At 41.9% G+C, this 19889-nt stretch overlaps 1 protein-coding gene across 5 annotated transcripts in view; it reads right to left on the bottom strand.

The window, feature by feature from the left end:
* The window catches only part of b4galt5 (UDP-Gal:betaGlcNAc beta 1,4- galactosyltransferase, polypeptide 5), a 47819-nt gene that overhangs the window by 27834 nt on the left and 96 nt on the right, over positions 1–19889 (bottom strand). The window contains exon 1 of one of the 5 annotated variants that reach the window (XM_047379529.1): positions 19296–19885. The exons of 2 other annotated variants lie outside the window; for them this stretch is intronic. In XM_047379529.1, the coding sequence (XP_047235485.1) occupies positions 19296–19404 (109 nt within the window). In that variant the 5' untranslated portion in view covers positions 19405–19885. Of the gene's footprint in view, positions 1–19295; positions 19886–19889 lie in introns of those variants that run through there. 2 more of the 5 variants (XM_047379535.1, XM_047379547.1) reach the window with 2 other exon arrangements.

The raw sequence follows: 19889 nt of genomic DNA, 5'->3' as shown, positions 1-19889 counted from the left end.
AGGAATTTTGGGTTTTCATGAGCTGTATGCCAAAATAATCCGTATTAAGACAATAAAAGACCTGAAATATTTCAGTTAGTGTGCAATGAATCTAAAATATATGAATGTTAAATTTTCATCATTACATTATGGAAAATAATGAACTTTTTCACAATATGCTAATATTTTGAGAAGGACCTGTATGTCTCATCTTGTCTCAAGTTTCAATTTCACTTTTCAAGAACGTTGGTTATGTACTGTAACCCCAGATTCTATGAGTATAGGCGCAGCCCTTTAAGGCTATCGCTAGTGGGTTTATCCCTTCGCTTTACCCCTCCACGCCCACCTGCTGTGTGGGCCCCACCCCGGTCCGTATAAATTACGGTGAGACCGGACAAATGGCTCTCAAATTGCTTCTTTCTTCAGCCATTCAGGAACCAGTGAGGCCCAGAGCTTAAAGGGCTGCGCCTATACTGATAGAGTCTGGGGTTACAGTACGTAACCAACATTCTATTTCGTATAGGCTTTGCCCTTTAAGGCTATTGCTAGTGGGTTAAAGGCGAAGCAGGATGTAGTCTATGCCTCACTGGGTCCATCCAGACCACAACCTGAAGCATCTGCTCGCATGAGTGAAACCAAACTCAGCCTTCTGAATGCGTAATTACGCACTCCAAGCATCCTGCATATCACAATGAACAGAGAAAATATCTGGTCAGGGAAAGGCTGAGATAACAGACCTGCCGCTGTAAATAGGAAAATGAAGGTTACGAACTGTAACAGTGTAACGATGAGCAGAGCAGGTCAAAAAATTTCCATGAGGGAACGTGGAGACAGATCAGCAGCTGGATCATGCGTAATGATGCAGCATAACAACCTCGTGTGCCACAGACAACACAACATAGGAGAATAACCTCTGTTCACACGGAGGCTTAATGAAATACAGTTGCAGTGACAATAACATCATAAGTCATGAACCGTGGCTAATAATAAATATTATGGCACCCTGCGTCTGCATGCAGGAAGGTGACTCAATAATAAACGCAACGAAATAATAATCATTCTGTCAGAACCCTGAGAACAGAATGAGTCATGGAGAAACCTGAAACATCTCGCAGGTAAAAACGAATAAATGAGCATGGAGATGACCATGAGGCTGCTGTGCAAATGTCTTCCACTGTCATTCCTCCATGCAGAGCCGTGGAGGTTGAAATTCCCCTGATCGAATGAGTTCTGAGATTCTCTGGAGGATCCAATCGAAAGGAAGTATAAGCCTGTGAAATAGCCTCACACAGCCAATGTGAGAGGGGCTGGACAGATAGAGGATGTCCTGTAGAGTTTTCTCTGTAATGCACGAACAGACGCTGGGAGCGGCGCAGTGCAGCCGTGCGTGCCACGTAACACGAAAGCGTGCGTACGGGACAGAGGAGATGAGAGGTTGCCTCCTCTTATGAGGAGGAGGAAAAAAACCATCCAGAGTTATCACTCTCAATCTGAACAAACTCGTGATGCTTTTAGGTGTAAAAGCAGGGTTAGGACGCAGCACAGCTGAGCTGCCGTCAGCTCGTATTCTGAGACATGTAGGAGCGACAGAGAGCGCAGATAAATCGCTCACTCTCTTCGCAGATGTCAGAGCTAACAGCAGGGCTGTTTTAAAAGACAACATTTTAAGTGGAGCCTGATGTAAGGGCTCAAATGGTGCTTTAACCAGTGCGCGCAGGACGAGCGCTAAATCCCAATGAGGGACTAGAGGGTGTGACACAGGTTTGTCTACATACACCCCGCAGAAAACGCTTCATCAGCAGGTGGTTAAAGACCGTTCTGTCAAGAAACATTACAGGAGGAAATACCTGTGCATAAGTTTTAAAGGTGCTGAAAGCTAAATTTCTGTTCATCAGCTACTGGAGGAATGACAGTACGCAGCCTACTGGACATGAAAGGGGCTCCACGCCTTTCTCTGTGCACCAGCGCTGAAAAGCTGCCCACTTTGATGCATATGACGCTGTGGTAGAGGGGGCTCGTGCGCCCTCAATCGGGCGCACCACATTGTGCGGGAGGCCCAGCCTCTCTAAGCGCTCCCGTTCAGCGGCCAGACCCAGAGACGCTGTCCTAACTCTGTGACGCTTCTGATCGCCCCTCCCGTCTGGAGGAGTGCATCCTCTCTCCACGGCAGCTGCCACGGGCGACCTGACACCAGCTGCTGCAGGCTCGGAAACCATGGCGCGATTTTGCACTCGGGGGCTACAAGAATCACTGAGAGCTGTTCCACTCGGACTCGATCCAGGAGTCGCGGAACTGGAGGAAAGGCATAAAGGAGCGTTTTCGGCCACGGGCTGTGAGCAAAGGCGTCCACTCCTAACGGTGGATCCTCCCGTGGGCTCAGTGAAAACCACAACAGGCATTGTGGGTTTTTGCGTGTGGCTAAAAGATCCACTGCTGCTTTTCCAAATCTGCTCCAGATCTGAACAATCAGCTCGGGGTGGAGACTCCAGTCTCCGGGACGAGGACCACCTCTGGACATGATGTCCCCAGGACTGTTCAGGACGCCGGGGATGTACACTGCTCTGATGGAGAGCAGGTTCATGAGCGCCTAGCGCAGCAGCCGTCTGGAGATGTTTAGCAGCTGAGCTGAGCACACACCTCCCTGGCGATTTATGTAGGCTGCTGCCACTCTGTTGTCTGTGTGGGTCAGAACATGCTGATCCCGCAGCGGAAGAGCAAAATGCTGTGTCACCTTCCACATTGTGAGAAGCTCCAGCACATTTATGTAGAGAGACATGTGGTCTGGCCACTGTGCTCCCACCGCCTGAAACTGACACGTTCCTCCCCATCCCGACAGGAATGCGTCTGTGAACACTGAGACGTGTGACGCCAGTCTGCTGAGGGGAACTCCATCTGACAGGATGCGGGGATTTCCCCAGTGGGCCAGGTCGGGTCCCACTGAAGGAGGGACTGAGATCTTCCGCCTCTTCTGACGCACAGGATCTATGTGCAGGCGGATGAACCATCTCTGAAGACATCTCATATGAAGCAGACCCAGCAGAACAACCAGGTGAGCCACTGACATCATTCCCAGTAATCGCATAAGTAAGTAAAGTAAAGTAAAGTAAGTAAAAGTTTATTTATATAGCACCTTTCACAGACATTAAAGGTCACAAGTTGCTTTACAGAAGTGCACAATTATACATTAAGATAAAACAATAAAGGCACAAAAAATTTAATAAAAACCATCACTATGAGGGTAGTGGTAAATATAATAGCCTATAAGCCTATAGGCTATTATATTTAGCCTATAAGCCTACAAGCTTATAGTAGCATAACGCACTGGAACTGTTAAAAAGATTTTCAAACGAGATAGATTTTAAGTTTGCTCTTAAAAACTTCCACAGAATCAAGAGAACGTAACGAGAGCGGGAGATTGTTCCAAAGCTTTGGCGCAACGGCCTGGAAGGAACAATCTCCTCTAGTCTTAAAACGGGTGTAAGGGACTTTAAGAAGATTCTGATCCAATGACCAGAGCTGTCACTAGCTGGGAGGATTGACATGGCGGAGAAGCGCTGACAGCGCGTCTGTTCTCGGCTGTGAGAACCGGGCTCTCATTGTGGCTGAGTTTAGCACCACCCCCAGATAAATGATCATCCGGGAAGGGAAAACAGAGCTTTTTTGCCAGTTTATGGAAAACCCCAGGACTGTTAGATGTGCGGCCAGTGCCTTTGTCTGTACCGCCGCTTCCTGTCTGGACCGAGCGAGCAAAAGCAGGTCGTCCAGGTAAAAGAGGATCCTTATTCCTGCCGAGCGCAGCGGCTGCAACGCCGTCTCCACACATCTGGAGAACATGCATGGCGCAAGAGAGTAACCGAACGGCAGGTGGTTGTATTGATATGAGATCCCCTGATAAGCGAAACGCAGATATTTGCGGTGTTTCGGAATGATGGGGATGTGAAAATAAGCATCCTTCAGATCTATGGAGGTGAACCAGTCATTCTGGCGAACGTTCTCCATCACCTGTCTGACTGTCAGCATGTGGAAACGTCTCTCCATGATTGCTTTGTTGAACAGGGACAGATCGAGAATCGGTCTCATTCCTCCTGTTTTCTTGGGAACCACAAAATATCGAGAGTAAAACCCTGTGTTTTCCTCCCCATGAGGAAACCTGGAAATTACGTTTTTATCAGGGGTTCCAGCAGTTCTGACATAAGGGTGGAGCTCTGCTCCAGGGAGGACAGGACTGTCTCCAAAATCCCTCTGAACGGTGGGGGGTGTGACAGGAACTGCAGCGTGTAACATCTGCTGATCAGTCTGTCCATCCACCTGTCCAGGGAACATACGCGCCGCTACTCTAAGTGATGGTCTGAGAGCGGGCACGCATTTATCTGTTGTGCCATGGTGCTCATGGATACGAGCCAGGCTAGAGCCCCTACCGCCGTTACCCGATTCGGATTCTGGTCGAAGGTACGGAAGCCAGAGCGACTAAGAGACCCATGTCTCTGTTTACTTTTCCTTCCCATAGAAAGGACTCCTGGATCAGTGCTTCTTTGTTCTCTTTGTGTCTCTGCTCTGTTCTTTCTCTCAAACCCCCAGTCGGTCGTGGCAGATGGCCGCTCACACTGAGCCTGGTTCTGCTGGAGGTTTCTTCCTGTTAAAAGGGAGTTTTTCTTCTCCACTGTCGCTACATGCATGCTCAGTATGAGGGATTGCTGCAAAGTCAACGCCAGTGAGTTTTTCTGTCTAAGGAAACCCAGCAGATTGCATCCAGTCAGTGACTTGCAGCATTCCCTCCTCCCGGATGAGCATGTAGACACATGTAGAGACATGTAAATACAAGAAGCTGATATCAGCTGGTTAATTAGCTGGGCTATCTGCTCAGACTGCCTGTTAAGCAGCAAACTGCAGGCTTGCTAAAGGCTCGGCTTATTTCATTTAAATTTTTCAGGTTATTTGTTGTATGCATTACGTTATCTGTTGTATTAGCAGTATTGTTACCTTGTTTAAACAGGTCCCTCGTGGAAATGAGACCTTGTGTCTCAATGAGATTTGACTGTATAGTCAAAAATTCAAGATAAAAACCTTAAGAGTGATGGGTGGTGCTTCTTTAGTTCTCAGTGTGGGACCAAAACAGCCAAATGTCTCTGTTGTGGAGTAGCTTTCTTTAAGCTAGATGACCAACAGTGCGCTGTAACAGATTGGGGGTGGGGATGCATTGCATTACTTAATGCTCCATACAGCCAGAGAAAACTGACTTTGGCACTATCTCCAGCAGCTCAATAAAACAACTTAAAACTTTAGGAATGGCGTGATGTGAAATGTTTTTAGACTTTTTAAAACTTGAAGCTGGTAAACTACCCTTGCCTCGCTAAAGATTTAGTAGGTGAAAAAGATAATAGGTGAAAAACAGTTTACTCAGAGGACACTTTAGCAGGGCACTACTTCTTAAATGTGTATTTGAAATTTGACAATGCTATTTTGAAACAAAGCAGAACAATGCAGGATGTATTCACATTTTCTCAATCTACTGAAGTGCCTTTACATTAAAAGCTGCATGGTTCTTTATGCAATGTAGCTTTGGCTATAAAAAAAAAAAAACTATAGGGACCAAGAAGTAGTTACTAAAAACCTAAAAGACGGAAAGATGCTGCCTAGACTTGTCTGTTAGATTACTGAAGATTCATATTACCTTCATGGAGCATGCAGTTTTTATTTCATTCCCCACTAAGCTCAGAGGGTACCCCTTGCTATTAGTCGAAATGCATTCGTTTCAACCATCACATGTGGATGAGTGCTGCTTCTATGCAGACAATTTAAATGCAGACATGAAAAATGTTGATGATGGACAAAGGAAAGGTGCAAATGTTGTGTTTTCCGCAAATAAAGCAAACTACCATGTTTGAAGGTGATCAAATCGTGCTTCAAAGAAAACCTATACTTTCAGCAGATTTGCAAACATCAGGCTTCCCATGCTTGTTCAGAAGTAAGGATTAGACATATTGTTTAGTGAACATTTATCGAGAGCTAGGTGTAAAACCTCACAATAAAGATTCCTGAACGTCAGCAGTTCTCCATCGTCTCACTGTGTGTTTGAATTCTGCCTCACCAGCAACATCAGTAATGTTCACCAGTTTATCACAAGCTGCAGTTGCAGACAGTCCTCAAACGGTTGACTAAAAGTAACCAGGCAACCATCTCAATAACAAAGGAAGGCTTAGTATGGGTTAACAAAGACCGGGAATCTCCTCAGGATGATTAGGTTACATAAATGATTAGTGCCTCCACACAAGACCCCACATCCAGTTCTGAAATGACTCACCACTCTCTGTCTAAGCAGTGATACACCTCCACCCCCTCAGCTCTTCTACACTCGGCTCAGCCATCTGTCTACGGTCAAATATCAAGACTACAGGGGTTGGATAGGGCTCATCTTACAGACATCAGTTTAAAACATAAAAGCATGATAGCCATGTGCGTAGGAATAACCTTTGAATCAGCAGCGTTTGCTGTATCGATTGAATCATATTTATTACAGGAACATGCAATAAGCACGATGGAAGCAGAAGCTTTACGTACAGCACACAATTTAAAAACTCAAGAAGTCATTCAGAGTCTATGTAAAGCAGGACAGCTTAGTGAAATGAAAATCAATCGTTGAAACAATGTACTGCTGTCCTTTTCAGAATAGGCTTCTGACTTTTTCTAATAATAAAAGAAATTCAGAATATAACTGAAAGAAAACCAAAGAAGCAACTTTATCTTACGTTTGACAGTTTGGTTAACAGCTAACAAAAATCCATCGAGTAATGTATTTATACTCCATCATGCCAACTAGTGATCCATTAATCAATCAGTGAGTGTTTAAAATTAGCCAGTTTTTCTTCGAATGGCTTAGGTGGTGATATACTGAAAAATCTGACTTTTTTCCCCGTTCTCCAAATGCATCAGGAAATTCATATACTTGTTTGTTTTGTAAAAACAAGTAGCATGTTGAAAGAACATGCTTTTTCACTTCTTGAGTTTAGTAAAATTTAAAATAAAAGTTAGGGGCATATGCTTTTATTTTAAAGCCAACATTTTTTACATTTAATTATTTAATTAAAACTAAATTTATATTTCTTTTATACATGTTAAAGCAATTAAAAACAAAATGTTCAAATGCAAGGTTTAACAACTTGTCCAACAATTACTTGTGGAAGTTAGAGACTAGCATATACTGTAAATATACAAACCTCAGAAGAACATATCATGGACACATAAGAAGGTTTTAACTATGAGACCTAGGGTATTTTTTTCGTTGCATTGTCATCATCAGCTATGAATGAGAGAGACCCTTTCAACATGTGATTAAAAGCTGTGATTTTTAGCAACAAAATTATAACAGGATTCTGTCATAGCAATGCACTATGTGACTTATACAGTCGCTAATGCCTACAAATTTTAAAGTGATTTCACAGATAAAGATCTTCATGTTCAATCGCTTCTGAGACGAAACAACAAAGGTCACAGCTCCAGTCAGGAAATAAATCCTTGTGTTCCAGCTAGAAATGTGTGCTCATTTCACAGCGTTTACACTGTGAAACCATATTATAATGTTTTCAAAAACATTTACAGATATTTCATAAATAAAGCCTGTGAGGCGTTTCGCAAAGGAACCTTAACCACACAAACAGAGCAGCAGTGTACCGTTGCTGTCCCATGAACTAATATCCAGGTTTTGTCAGAATGTGACATGGCCTGGTACAGTAAATCTATGTTTTATTTACGAACCCAGGATGTAATGGTGTATGCTTTAAGTGGGACACCTTTTCCACCTTTGAGACTCTTATTTTGAATTTTAAAAACAGGAAGTATATCTCGAGCTGCTCTGTTGTGATGACAGAATTGACAAATAAAGACCATTTGTCAGGCTGGCTGACAAAACAGTCACAGAAGCCTCAATCACTTTTACATCATCAATCTGGTAGTATATTAGGTACATGGCAGAAAAAAAAAGAAACTGTGAAAATGAAAATATATGATGGATTTTTCCACACTGAGAATGCCGACTGGCTAGCTGGTTGCCATTAAGGATGTTAAATTAGCATCTGCTTTGGGGGTTCCTTTTCATACTAAAGAGCACAAAATCAATGAAAGCTGCAAGCAACATTGTGGGCCCTTGCAACTCAGCACCACTCGGCCTGTGCTGTGACAGCAGGAGCCTGGCATTGCCGCCCACATGCCACTGACGAGGCCGCCGCTTGATTCCACACGTCGCCACTAGGTGGACTGTGAGTGATCTGTAATACGATCTTTGGTCACGCAGAGTTCTGCTCTGGTGAGATGAGTTCAAAATTTGGCCGAAATACGACCTTCCCAAAGAAAGCTGCACTCACATGGTTGATAGTGGGCGGAGCTAAAGCAATGTCAGCAATTGACTGTGCCAACATGTTCAGCATTGATCCACGATGATATATACTACATTTAAAGTGGATCCAATGATGTATGAGGGAGATAGAGCACTTGAAATGTGGCAATTATGACAAAGCTATCAACCTAAAACATAAGCTTTCTCAAAAATCTCAGGTCAAGTAGTTTCCAAAATAAGACAAGCAGGCTATGGAAAAAAAAAAGAAAGAGCTCGATTCTCCTAATGCAGCCATTTAGATTTTAGAGAGTCAAAAAACAGTTACATAACCCTTATCTTTTCTGCGGTGTGTTTCTGTGTGTTCAGGTATACTGTAAAACAGCATGCATGTGTGAAAGTGTTAGGACTAACTGGTACACTAGGTGAATTGTCATGCAGGCAGTGACAGGCGCCACGGGTTTATGTTGCTCTGTACTGACTAAAAAAGGTGCAGTGGACTATTGCTCTATTGACGTTTAACCAAATTCCTTTGTGAATAGAATGCTCAGGATCACATGATTGTACACCGTGTGCATGCATTGGGAGAGCGGAGCTGCAGCAGCACAGCAGGGCAATTTAAAAAACCAGAAAGGCTCTAGACAGAAGCAGAACTAACCATTTTGACATGTTTATTTAAACAATGGATGCGAGGGCTATCCGGAACGGTCACTGGTAGAATGTAGAGCACATCCAGCATAGCTTAAAGTTATTTATATATGCTATTATGACATTTATGGGTGGTTGCTGTGTGGATGTCTGCAACAAAAAGAAATGCCCATATCTAAAATGACTGTATCTTTGGCGGACATGCTGCTAGCCAGATCATCATGGGAACAAGGATGGCATGTTTCTGTGATTGCATAAAAAGGAGTTGGTTCTCATTGGGAACAGGTCCTAAGGGAACCATGGCAACAACAGAGAAAATGTCAAATAGCAGACCTCCAGCAGTCAAGCCAGAGTAACAGAGCCAGAATCCAGCTTTCTCTATTCTTACTTTTTATCCTACTTTTTCCTTACATTGTGTTGCTGATTTGTTTTGATCGAACCTGTCGGAACCAGTGTAAGCAGTACGAGTAAAACATCTCTAATATATGTAAATCAGTTTGAGGAAGCTGACTGACTCAAGCAAAATGGATGAACTTATTCAGCAGCACCAGTCAGCAGGAAGAGGAAGTAATAATTATACTACACTGAACCTTCAGGGCTGGACATTAAAAGCCATTCACACAACAGGAACACAGACAGAGAAGTGGCAGAACCACAAAGCACAGAAGTAGAGCCACAGACGACAGCATGTCATTCGCTGGCACACACTTGCACATTAAAGCAGACACACTCTCTCACCACTGCAGTGCACAGACGCAGACACGACTATTACCTCAAGCATGTGGATCTGACTCTTCCATTCCAGTAAACCACATGTAGTACTGTTTATAAAAGCAGTGTAAAGAGACAAAGTAGTCAGATTTGATTAAAATATCTAGCAGGTGACACATAAACAGTCTGTCTTCTTTGTAAACAAAAGCATAAATTATCAGCGTGAACCAGGGTAACAGGTCTCATGAATATACCAGGAGCTACCCTTTTATAAACAGTCACTTCTGCTAAAGTCTTAAACTGAGCATAATCACAGATGTTCTCTCTGATATCAATAAGAATCTCTGTTTTGTCAAACTCTTTCACTCCCAGACATTACTTTGTAAACAAATTAGGATTCAAATTCTCCTTAGGTGAGGTGGCCATATTCATGGCTACATTGGAAAAAGACAGGAAGTGGCTGAACAAATAAGCAGACACAGATGCAGTTGTAGCATCACGTATGTGGCCATGAGACCAGCAAACTGGGTGTGTCTACTGTAAACGTGAAAGCACTTCTGGGAAAACAGGTTTCTCTGAATCATCGAGGGCAGAAAAAAAAAAAGCACGATGACACTAAGTTGGCATTAAAAGTGGTGTTGGATCAAAAGCCAGAGCACTTAAACAAAAACAGGCTTCTACTGCTACACTCTGCTGCTTAATCCACTTGTGTAGACAAGAGAGGGAGGCATGAGAAAACATTCAGCTTCAATTATTAGCCCACTAATTTAAACTGAACTTGAGTGAAAATTCATTAAAATAAGCAATACTGTTATTGGAAACATAGAGCAAGAGTGTAAATTAGAACGCATTGTATGATCTTTTGATATACTAAAAGCAATGCTGTTTGTATTATCTTTCTCTATCGCAATATGCTGCTGTCGCCACCGCAAGCGATATCAGCTTGGCTGTGACAAGGCTACGATCACAATAACTGAAGACGGCCTCTTGAGATTCCAACCATGCCTACCTCTCTGCTACAGCTGCAGCTTCCCAACTGTTTGTCAGCTGTTTTATATGAGAAAAAAAATACATCCTTTATTTATTTGTGAAAATGTTAGACAAAAACTATTTTCTTCCTCTTTAACTGCAATAAGAGGACTTACCCGCTGCAACTGCAAAACATAATCACACTTGCTTCTGTTTTATGTTTTAAATTTGCTTTTTTTGTGTAAACAGTTTTAAGCAGATATGTTGGAATACTATGACTATGCTTTAGGGATTATTCAAGTACCATTCCATGTTCGCTATAATGCTATAATATGTTTAAATATCACAAATTTATCAGCGTAGCAATATCAGTATCGCAAAGAACAACATACTAGCTAATTATGCATGCAAAGCAATGCTTTTATGCTCTGCATGTCAGTAATATAAAGTTAACACAAAGTAAGTACGCTTATGATTGGTTAATTTTATGTTGTAATAAAAGCTTCTTGCCAATAAATCTTATTCTACTGGAAGGCCTATTTATTTCCAATTAAAATGGTGCAACAATTAAGAGGAAAATGCATTTGTTTGTTGAGCAGCAGAGTTGAGTATGTGGAATTCTTCCATGAAAAAAAATAAACTTGTTGAATCCTCTCTGCCAAACCCAAAAAAGCTTTCGGTGGAGGTAGTGACATTTTTTTCGCTGAAAAGCCAAGGCTTGTCATCTTTGGAGTCAATCTCACTACAGATAGAAGTAGAAATGAGATTCTTCAAACAGTGACACTCCTGTATCCCCACTAGGTACCTTGGAGGACGTAATCACTACCCTCCAAGATGCAAGTGCTTGCCCACACAGAGCAGGGTCTATCACATACTGAATCCTGATTTTGGGAGTAGAGAAGATGGAATGGCCTGCCTGTACTTCTGTCTTCAATTCCCAGCCAACACTCGCGGGATCAGCTTGAGCATGCTGTTCATGCCATAGGGACCGACGCAACCACATTGGCTGATGTGTGAAGAAAATGTTTGAAGAATGGGATGCCATCCCACAGCAGCTTGGGACCAAGCTGGTGACCAGCATGAGGAGAAGGTGCCAGGCAGTGGCAGTTGTGTATGGTGTTTCATTTCACTACAGTTTTGTTACAGTGTGTCTTGTTTCTTCAGTCAGCCCAATAAACCAAACCCAACAAGACTCATTAGCTGTTTGGCACTTGCTGAGAGGATCTGTCAAGTTTTTATGGACACAACCTGCATACTCAACTCTACTGCACAACCAAAAAAGTTATTTTCCTTACAAATGTGGCACCATTTACACAACACAAATCTCCTTACGTCTTGTGTGTGTGTCTGTGTGTTTTTTTTTTTAAGGCAGCAGAAATAGTTTTAAGAGGTTATTTAAAATGTTCTGGCGAGCCGACAGAAACTGTACTCCCATGCAACTAGGTTGTTTTATCAATTTAGCAGCTGCAAAATGCAAATTTTTCAATAAAACCATATAGTGTCCTGGCACACAAATATATGAACACTGTAGACTTGCGTATTTACTTATTTACCGCTAGTCATGCCGCCATCACAACATTCACCAACATCATCGCATGTTTTCCTGTCATCATCACGTAACCCCATTTTTAAATTCATGCAGCATGACAGAACTAAATGGCATAATCAAGGAAAACGTAAAGAAAATATTTTGAGACATCATTTTAAAGTAAACACTTCCCAATTTATTTCACCATTGTGATATTTGCAAAACTGTGAAAAGAAATGATTTCTCATCCAACTGGCTTCTGAGAGGTGTACTTTCCTGCTCCTCAGTTCTTAGGAAGGGATGAGTAGGTGTGATTACAGTAGGTACCAACGCAATTATGATAGGCAGTTAAGATTCTACATGCCGCACCCCCCTAACACACACGCACACACACACTCACAGTCCACCACACATATAAAAACAACGCTTACACTACTGCCAACATAGTGTGTTGTTACATGTTGAGTGGAGGCAACAGCTTTGTCTGGGGATTTGTTTGCGTACTTCGCCACAGAAAGACAGCTATGCACAATTCTCTGTGGTAGTGTTAAAACCCTAGTGGATCTCTATTATGCTTGCTTACTTTGTGCAGCCATTGCTTTATTTGCACCAAAGAACCACCCAAAACACTGTCGAGACTTTGCAATGCAGCCAGTCACACCTACAAAGGAATCAGTAATGCTTATAAGCCAAGTCATGCACAGTCCCACTGATGGATACAAACCACCACACAGTCATTTAGGCAGGTGGATGTAGCCAGTCTCTTGTGAGAAAGCAGAAGCACCTGCTCTCTTGTATCTGTTGTACTCTCCGGATCTGCCGTTGTGTGTGTGTGTGTGTGTTTATCTGTATTAAAATCTATAAATAGAGGAAACGTCTTCCCTAGCATTCGCTCCAGTGGGATCCTCACATGTTTTAATTAAATAAACTGCAGCAATAAGGCCCAGCTGTGCCCTGCATCCCCAGCCTGCATCAGCCAGCATCCATACTCAGGGGCAACGTGCGCTGTAGAGGCCAGGGCGATGGTGCATTTGAATACATGAGGACGCAGGCAGATGGCGAAGGGGAACGTGTCATGAACCGAGAAGTAAAACTAGGGCATTCTGCACAGAGGCCACCTGGGTATCAAAGGATGCCCTGTTCAGGTGTTCTGGATTGGGTTCCCCAATGTGCAAACCGGCAGCTTGAATTATTCCTTTCATCAATCTCCCACATCATCTTTTTTTATTGTGGTATATTTTGTGGTTTTTTTTATTTATATTTATCTAAAATTATTATAAAAACTGTTTGCAATGCCCTGTAGCCTTCACAGTGTGGAGGGGAAAAAACATTACTATTATATAAAGTTGGGTCGGACACCTTTGTTTTACCAGAAATGACCAGAAGTCAGTATCACCCTCTCATCTGGTTTATTTTCTTAACTTCTGTGCATGGTCAACCAAATAAACACCTTGTTCAGACCTGATGCTAACACATTTCCTGGCTGAATGGATCCCATTTTCTGCAGCGGCAGCAAACAAAGCAGCTGTGAGTGTAGCACCAACGCTTTTCAAACAGGCCTTGGCCCGCATGCTTTGGTGCCAAGCCACACATTTCTGCTCTTCAGAACTGGGGTTTAAAATGAAGCAGAAATGATCGGAGCTTTGAGCAGAGGAAGATGACAGTGTGCGTTGTTATAAATTTAATTTGCAGAGGGCCTGTAAACAACTTACCAGCCGCAAAGTTGCTGTTTTTTTATTAGTAGAGGTTGTTTTTCCAGCTTTTCTGCAGAGGCTGATTTAAAATCCTGACTTAAGATGCTTCAGTTTTAGAGTGTAGTCAGCATACACACACACGAACTACTTATGTGCTCCTTTCACATCTCTCATACTGCATTTGTTATGTAACAATAATAAACAGAAATCAGCAAAAAAACAAAATTGTGACTGGGGAAACTATCAAATATCTTAAAGGTACAAGCCACATTTACTTTAAAAATCTATCTCAAGTAACATTTAGTCTGTCCTTTATAAGAAAAAAAATGCCACAGTCGGACTTTTGACTACTATTGCTTTGTATATCATTATTTAACAGGACTAAATATAACCTTTAAACAAACCAATTTTCACGATCTGTGCAAATCACTTTGCAACATCATGGAGAGCATCAGTTTACAGACCTGAGTTTTGCTACACACGGCTAGTGCGCTCACAGCATTTGTTTTTTCCATGGAATCGGCTTGGGAAGAAGACCAGGACATCCTGAAATAGCCAAATTTGATTTTCAGGTGGCAATTTTGTATTCTACTTGGCCCTACAAAACTGTCGGATCATCTGCTTAACCTGTAAGGAGTGATCACAGATCAGAGAGGTTTAGGGTGGGTCCAGTTGAACCAGTTAGCCGCACAAAGCCTCAACTTGTAGAACGGCCAACACCAAAGAAAAAGAAAATATGATCCAAGGTACTTTATTAACGGCAACACAGCGAGGCGTGTTGTCGCAAGGGAAAGACCAAACATTTAGAACAGAGCTTCTGATTTGTTTATGCACAGGTCACAATAGTAAATCATCTGCTCTGTTTATGCTCTTTGTTGAGTATTAAATGTGTATTATATGGGATTTACATAGCTGCTGCACAAGCCTTCTGACAGCTAGCTGAGGCAGTACAAGCCAACACGTGTATTAATTAATGGCAAACATGTCAAAATCCATAAAACTGAAAATTTGCTGCAGTTTGAATTTCCAACAAAATCATTGCCCTTGTCATGAATTATTTCAGCTTCAGAATTCATGTTTCCATACATTTATCATTTGTATGGTCAGATAAATAATGTGGCTCAAAAATCTGCCTCTGTCTGATCTTTGCCTCATCTACTCTGTCCGAGTTGTACTCCTCTGTAAGTCCAGATGAAAATGCTTCATAATTTAAGTCAATCATGATGACAAGCTCTCAATAAAGATGCATTTTGGAGATGCATTGTTCCAAGGAACTGATTGGTCATTTCCTCTTTATTGCTTTTTGTAGATATTAACAAGGTTGCACTTTTTTAAGAAGAAATATTTTCATTGGACTAATGTCTATGTTACACAACTCAACATAAATGTGCCTTAACCAACCACTGGAAGCTGGAGTACCCGGTGAGAACCCAAGCATGCACGGGGAGAACATGCAAACTCCATGCAGAAACACCCCCGGCCAGGAGTCAAACCCAGGACCTTCTTGCTGCAAGGCAACAGTGCTACGAGCTGCGCCACCTTGCAGCCACAGATATGTTAAATAAAAGAAAATGATATTCTGTTGCTACACTGGCATCTACAACATACTGTTAACATTTTTCACTGTCCACCTTTTGTTCTAGTTTTATGAGACACTAGCTCAAAGGTGCATTTCTGACCATAGATTAAAAAACCTCAACTAATGCTTGTGAATCAATATCACTGCCTGAGTCCCTTTTCTGCGAAGCTTCCTCCCCAAACCCTCACATGATTTCCCGGCTAAGCTCTGCTGTAAAATACACACACACAAACCCCTACGCACCTAAATGGCAGTATTTAGTAACAGCAGCAAAAAAACCTGCTTCGTTCCCGGTTACCATGTATATTTAATGGACTGGTGCTGCTGGTCCTTGTTCCCTTTTTAAACTAACTCCCAATAAGCCATGTGTCCATTAAAGCCCTGCAACAGTCAACACCCTGGAGGATGAAAATGGCCGAGTGCAGCTCTGAGTTGGACAGGATCTATGACCCAGCTAGAAAAATAGAGGGCAACTAAATAAAAGATTATGTTATGCCAGAGATTTGTTTATTTCTGTCATATTTAGCAGAATTACTGCTCTCCGTAACTGACTTAATGTCAGTCATGTGTTCTGCATTTAAGAATTGATTGATTGATTGATTGATCGACTAAATTGTTCTCAGCTGGTAAAAAGTAGAAACCACTTGATACCCATTCTGAATATGGATGCCCTTTCTCATGTTTTATTTCAAAAGGGCTAAGCATTTACTACTTACAAAACTGCTTAGAGATGCACCACTCAAGCTTTTTCTAGGCGATACCGATTGTCTTTAACGTCTGAACATTCATGTATTCTTTTCCTCGGGTCCTTAACATAACAATGCATCGTCCATGGTGTAAGACTGGCTTATAGACCAAAAAAGGGGGACGGTCTAGTTTTGATGCATTTCACAAACAGGGAAACTTTTGTTGTTTTTTTTTGTATTTGACCTGCTGATAAGAGCCAATCAATGGAAATCGGGCAGATATCGAACCATGCCCAATTGATTGGTTCATTTCTACTTATGCGTATCAGCTCCTGTACCTTGAAAGATTGGTTGGAAAAAAGCCCATCCTTATCAAGAACAAAGGGCAAAAACAACAGCATAAGCATGCAAGAAATGATGGCTTAAGCAATGAATAAAAAAAAAAATACCAGTATGGCTATTTTTTAACTCCATCGGAAATACCCTACAGAATACAAATACTCTTCTTGTTACTCTAGCAGCTTTTAGTCAACCTTGTTGGTGAGGCGTCAACTTCACACTTGTCCGTCTTCTTGAAAGCAGTAAGATAACACCTTTGATATGGTGTGGTTGGCTAAGACTGAAAGATAAAAACAAATGTATTTCCCATTTTTAAGGTTCAAGCATTTAAAGTCAAGCTGTGCTCAAAAAGCTGCAGCTATTAGTTACAAGCAAGCATGGGGCAAGAGTGCTGCTCAGATGCACCCTAAACTAGCTTCTACAAGGTTAGAAGCCAGAATACGAGTTACGTTGCAAGCCCTCCTCCCTCGCCCGTTTGACCGTTCATTAATGAACGGACTTTCTACCTCACATTGGAATATTAATCTGACTTCAATTTAAACTAAAATGGGATTCCATTTAATTCCTATGTTCGTTGGCACTATATAATTAAACTGCACTGAAGTCAAATGCACTGAATTTATGAAACCATATTTAAAATTCGGTAGTGATACATGGTAGTACAGTTTTACCTTTTATAGTAGGATATGAAAAACAGAATACTACTGTGTTTACTCCTTGTAAAGTCTTTTACTAGCTCCACATATTTTATTTTCTCTGGACCAGCTTGTAGAGATACAGAAGCAGGAAAGGAGAATACGAGAACTCAAGGATCTGAAATTATTGATGATTCTTTACTTGGGAAGAAGAAATACAATGTTCAGGCTGATTAAGTTTTGTCCAGTAGTGGGGGACAGAGGTTTACCACTTCTGGATTTAGATCCACATGGCAGAAACCTATTTCTACAAAATATATCATGTTATATAACTGGGCTTTTTTACCTAACGTAAAACATGTTCAATGCAACTGCATCTAGATCTGTATGGGTGTTTGTACCACAGGATGGAAACAAAGCCTCAGCATTGCAGTTGAACTAAATTTGCAACAGTGTCTTAAATCGCTACAGATCACTGCTTGGCTTACTCATGTTGTTAGCTTCAGGTTACTGACTTTAACCTGGTCAATCACCTGCTGGTGCAGCATTAAAGCACAGGACAACATTGACTTTGTTCCAAAGACTCGACTTGATAAACGCTTTGGCTATCACTATTCGTAGGGCTATTACAATGAATTACAGAGTCTATGTTTTGTTGTATGTTTTAGTTTGCTATGTTTAAAGTGATGTATTAGTAATTGGTTTGATCTGCGGTGTAAAGTTTTTATGTGCCATGTGGATGAGTGTTTTGAGCTTATGTCTATTTTGGCCAGGACACTCTCACAAATTAGGTTTCATTTTGTACATAAATAAGAATGCAACATAATAATTTATACAAATAATGAAGGGTGCTAAAAAGCTACATTTACACCAATCAGCCACTTGTCCCTTGATCATCTCTGATCTGGGGTCGACAAATTAGAGAAACGGGATTTCTTTAAATACATAAAAATAAGCACCCCACCTATTTCAGTCACTGATATGAGATAGTCCTAAAAATAAAAAAAATCAGAGTTAAGACTTCAAGAAAACTGTAACCGGTACAGGCCAAGATAAGCCTGGTTGGCACATCCCTATTGAAAACTTTTATCTTTGTGTTTGTAACTACATGTTTAAACTTTTAAAAGGTCATTCAGCAGCACCATTTGAATTACTATAGATCAATGAAATCTACATCTATGCAATTTCCCTTCTCCTAAGGCTCTAAACTACAGTGGTTTAAAATCAAATCATTGTCTCTGACACCATATGATTCAACATATTTCTGAACAAAATTAATTATGAAAAAGTACATTTTGCAATGCATTTTGTTAAATCTTGCTTTCTTTTACAATGAACATGTCTCTTAGATATGGTAACTTGGGTACAATTGTTTTTATCGTTTACCATCTCCATGAGTCATTCAGATTTACCACCTATTTTCACCATCTTTGGCCCAGCTGTACCCCGTCAATGCATTTCTTGACCCGCATCTGGTGAAAGGACTTAAAATAGCAAACATGATTGGCCTAATGTATAAGGGCTGATAAGACAATACTCTGCACTGGAACACCTTTAAAAAGAGGATGGGTCAAGTACTCAAAAAGACTGAGGTGACTTGTGTTCCAACAGATAAAGAGAGCAACAAAGAAGCAGATTAGAAGATAAATTAATGAATTAAATATCGGAGAATTCTGGACATATGATATTACACAACTGCATGTGACTAACAGCCAGCTAATGATGCAAATAATGCATTGCTAGGTTGAAATTTAGTTTGGCCTTAAGAATGTACATTCATAATGAGACCTCTGGCCTGCCAATCACAGTCACAGTTGCTGATAGTGATTATTTAATGGTTTCCAAATGTACAGTAGATCTAAAAATCAAGGCCAAAATGCTGCATTTTGATTTGTCTCCAGACATCAGGCCACTGCAAGTACTGTGATCACAGCCAAAAGGCCTAGTAACATCAGCCAGATTATAACAGCCATGCTCATCAGTCGCACTGTTATTATCACGGCCAGGTACATGGATATTATGGGATCAGCATCCAGTCGAGTCTCATCATCAACTGAGTGATACCCAGGCTAAGCAGAGGCGTATGGCGGAGGTGTCACACATGACCTAACGGCCCATACAAACAACCTCATATCATCATCATCATCATCCTCCTGCGGTCGGCCAATTCAGAACAAATCCATCCATCTGATGTGACTTACCGATTCCGGGGGCGGAGTAGATGAAATATAGTACCGAGGTGGAGAGTGAAAAAAGGAATAAAAGCCCAAGGAATGACCTTCTCCGGAAACGCAAATGTGTCGGCATCATACAGGCAGCAAAAGAACACACAGGCACGTTTTGCTTTTTTCCAACGACGACAGACCAGCCCCGATGTGTCCAGATGCCTGAGCCAGCGAGTCCGCGGACGATCTAGGCTAAATGAGTCAAATGGAGGGGTAGGTCTGCGGCAGCACCAGATGAACAGGCGACGAGGAAGTCAGTCTATTTCCGCGGCACGTTGCGAAAAACAAGGATGGGAACGCCAGCATTCAGCCGAAACACTAGAGTCCCATTCCTGAAGAGAAGGTGTCGGTTTAAATTCGGGGTGTATCCGATGGCAAAAAAACGGCCAGCGAAGATTTCGCGGGTTAAGAGGGGCCTGGTGGGTTCAACGCGAAACCATCCTTTCGGCTCCACTCTAGGTCGCAGATGGTGTTTCTGCCGCTCTGATCTTTATGCTGCCTGACTGCCTGCCTGCCTATCCAGCCCTATGAATGGAGCGGTCTCTCCGCAGAGAAAAAAAAAAGAGCAAT

Source organism: Girardinichthys multiradiatus, chromosome 1, assembly GCF_021462225.1.
Source record: "Girardinichthys multiradiatus isolate DD_20200921_A chromosome 1, DD_fGirMul_XY1, whole genome shotgun sequence".
Lineage (NCBI taxonomy): Eukaryota > Metazoa > Chordata > Actinopteri > Cyprinodontiformes > Goodeidae > Girardinichthys > Girardinichthys multiradiatus.
The sequence above is the reverse complement of the archived record's forward strand: the minus strand, read 5'-3'. Positions and strand labels throughout refer to the sequence as shown.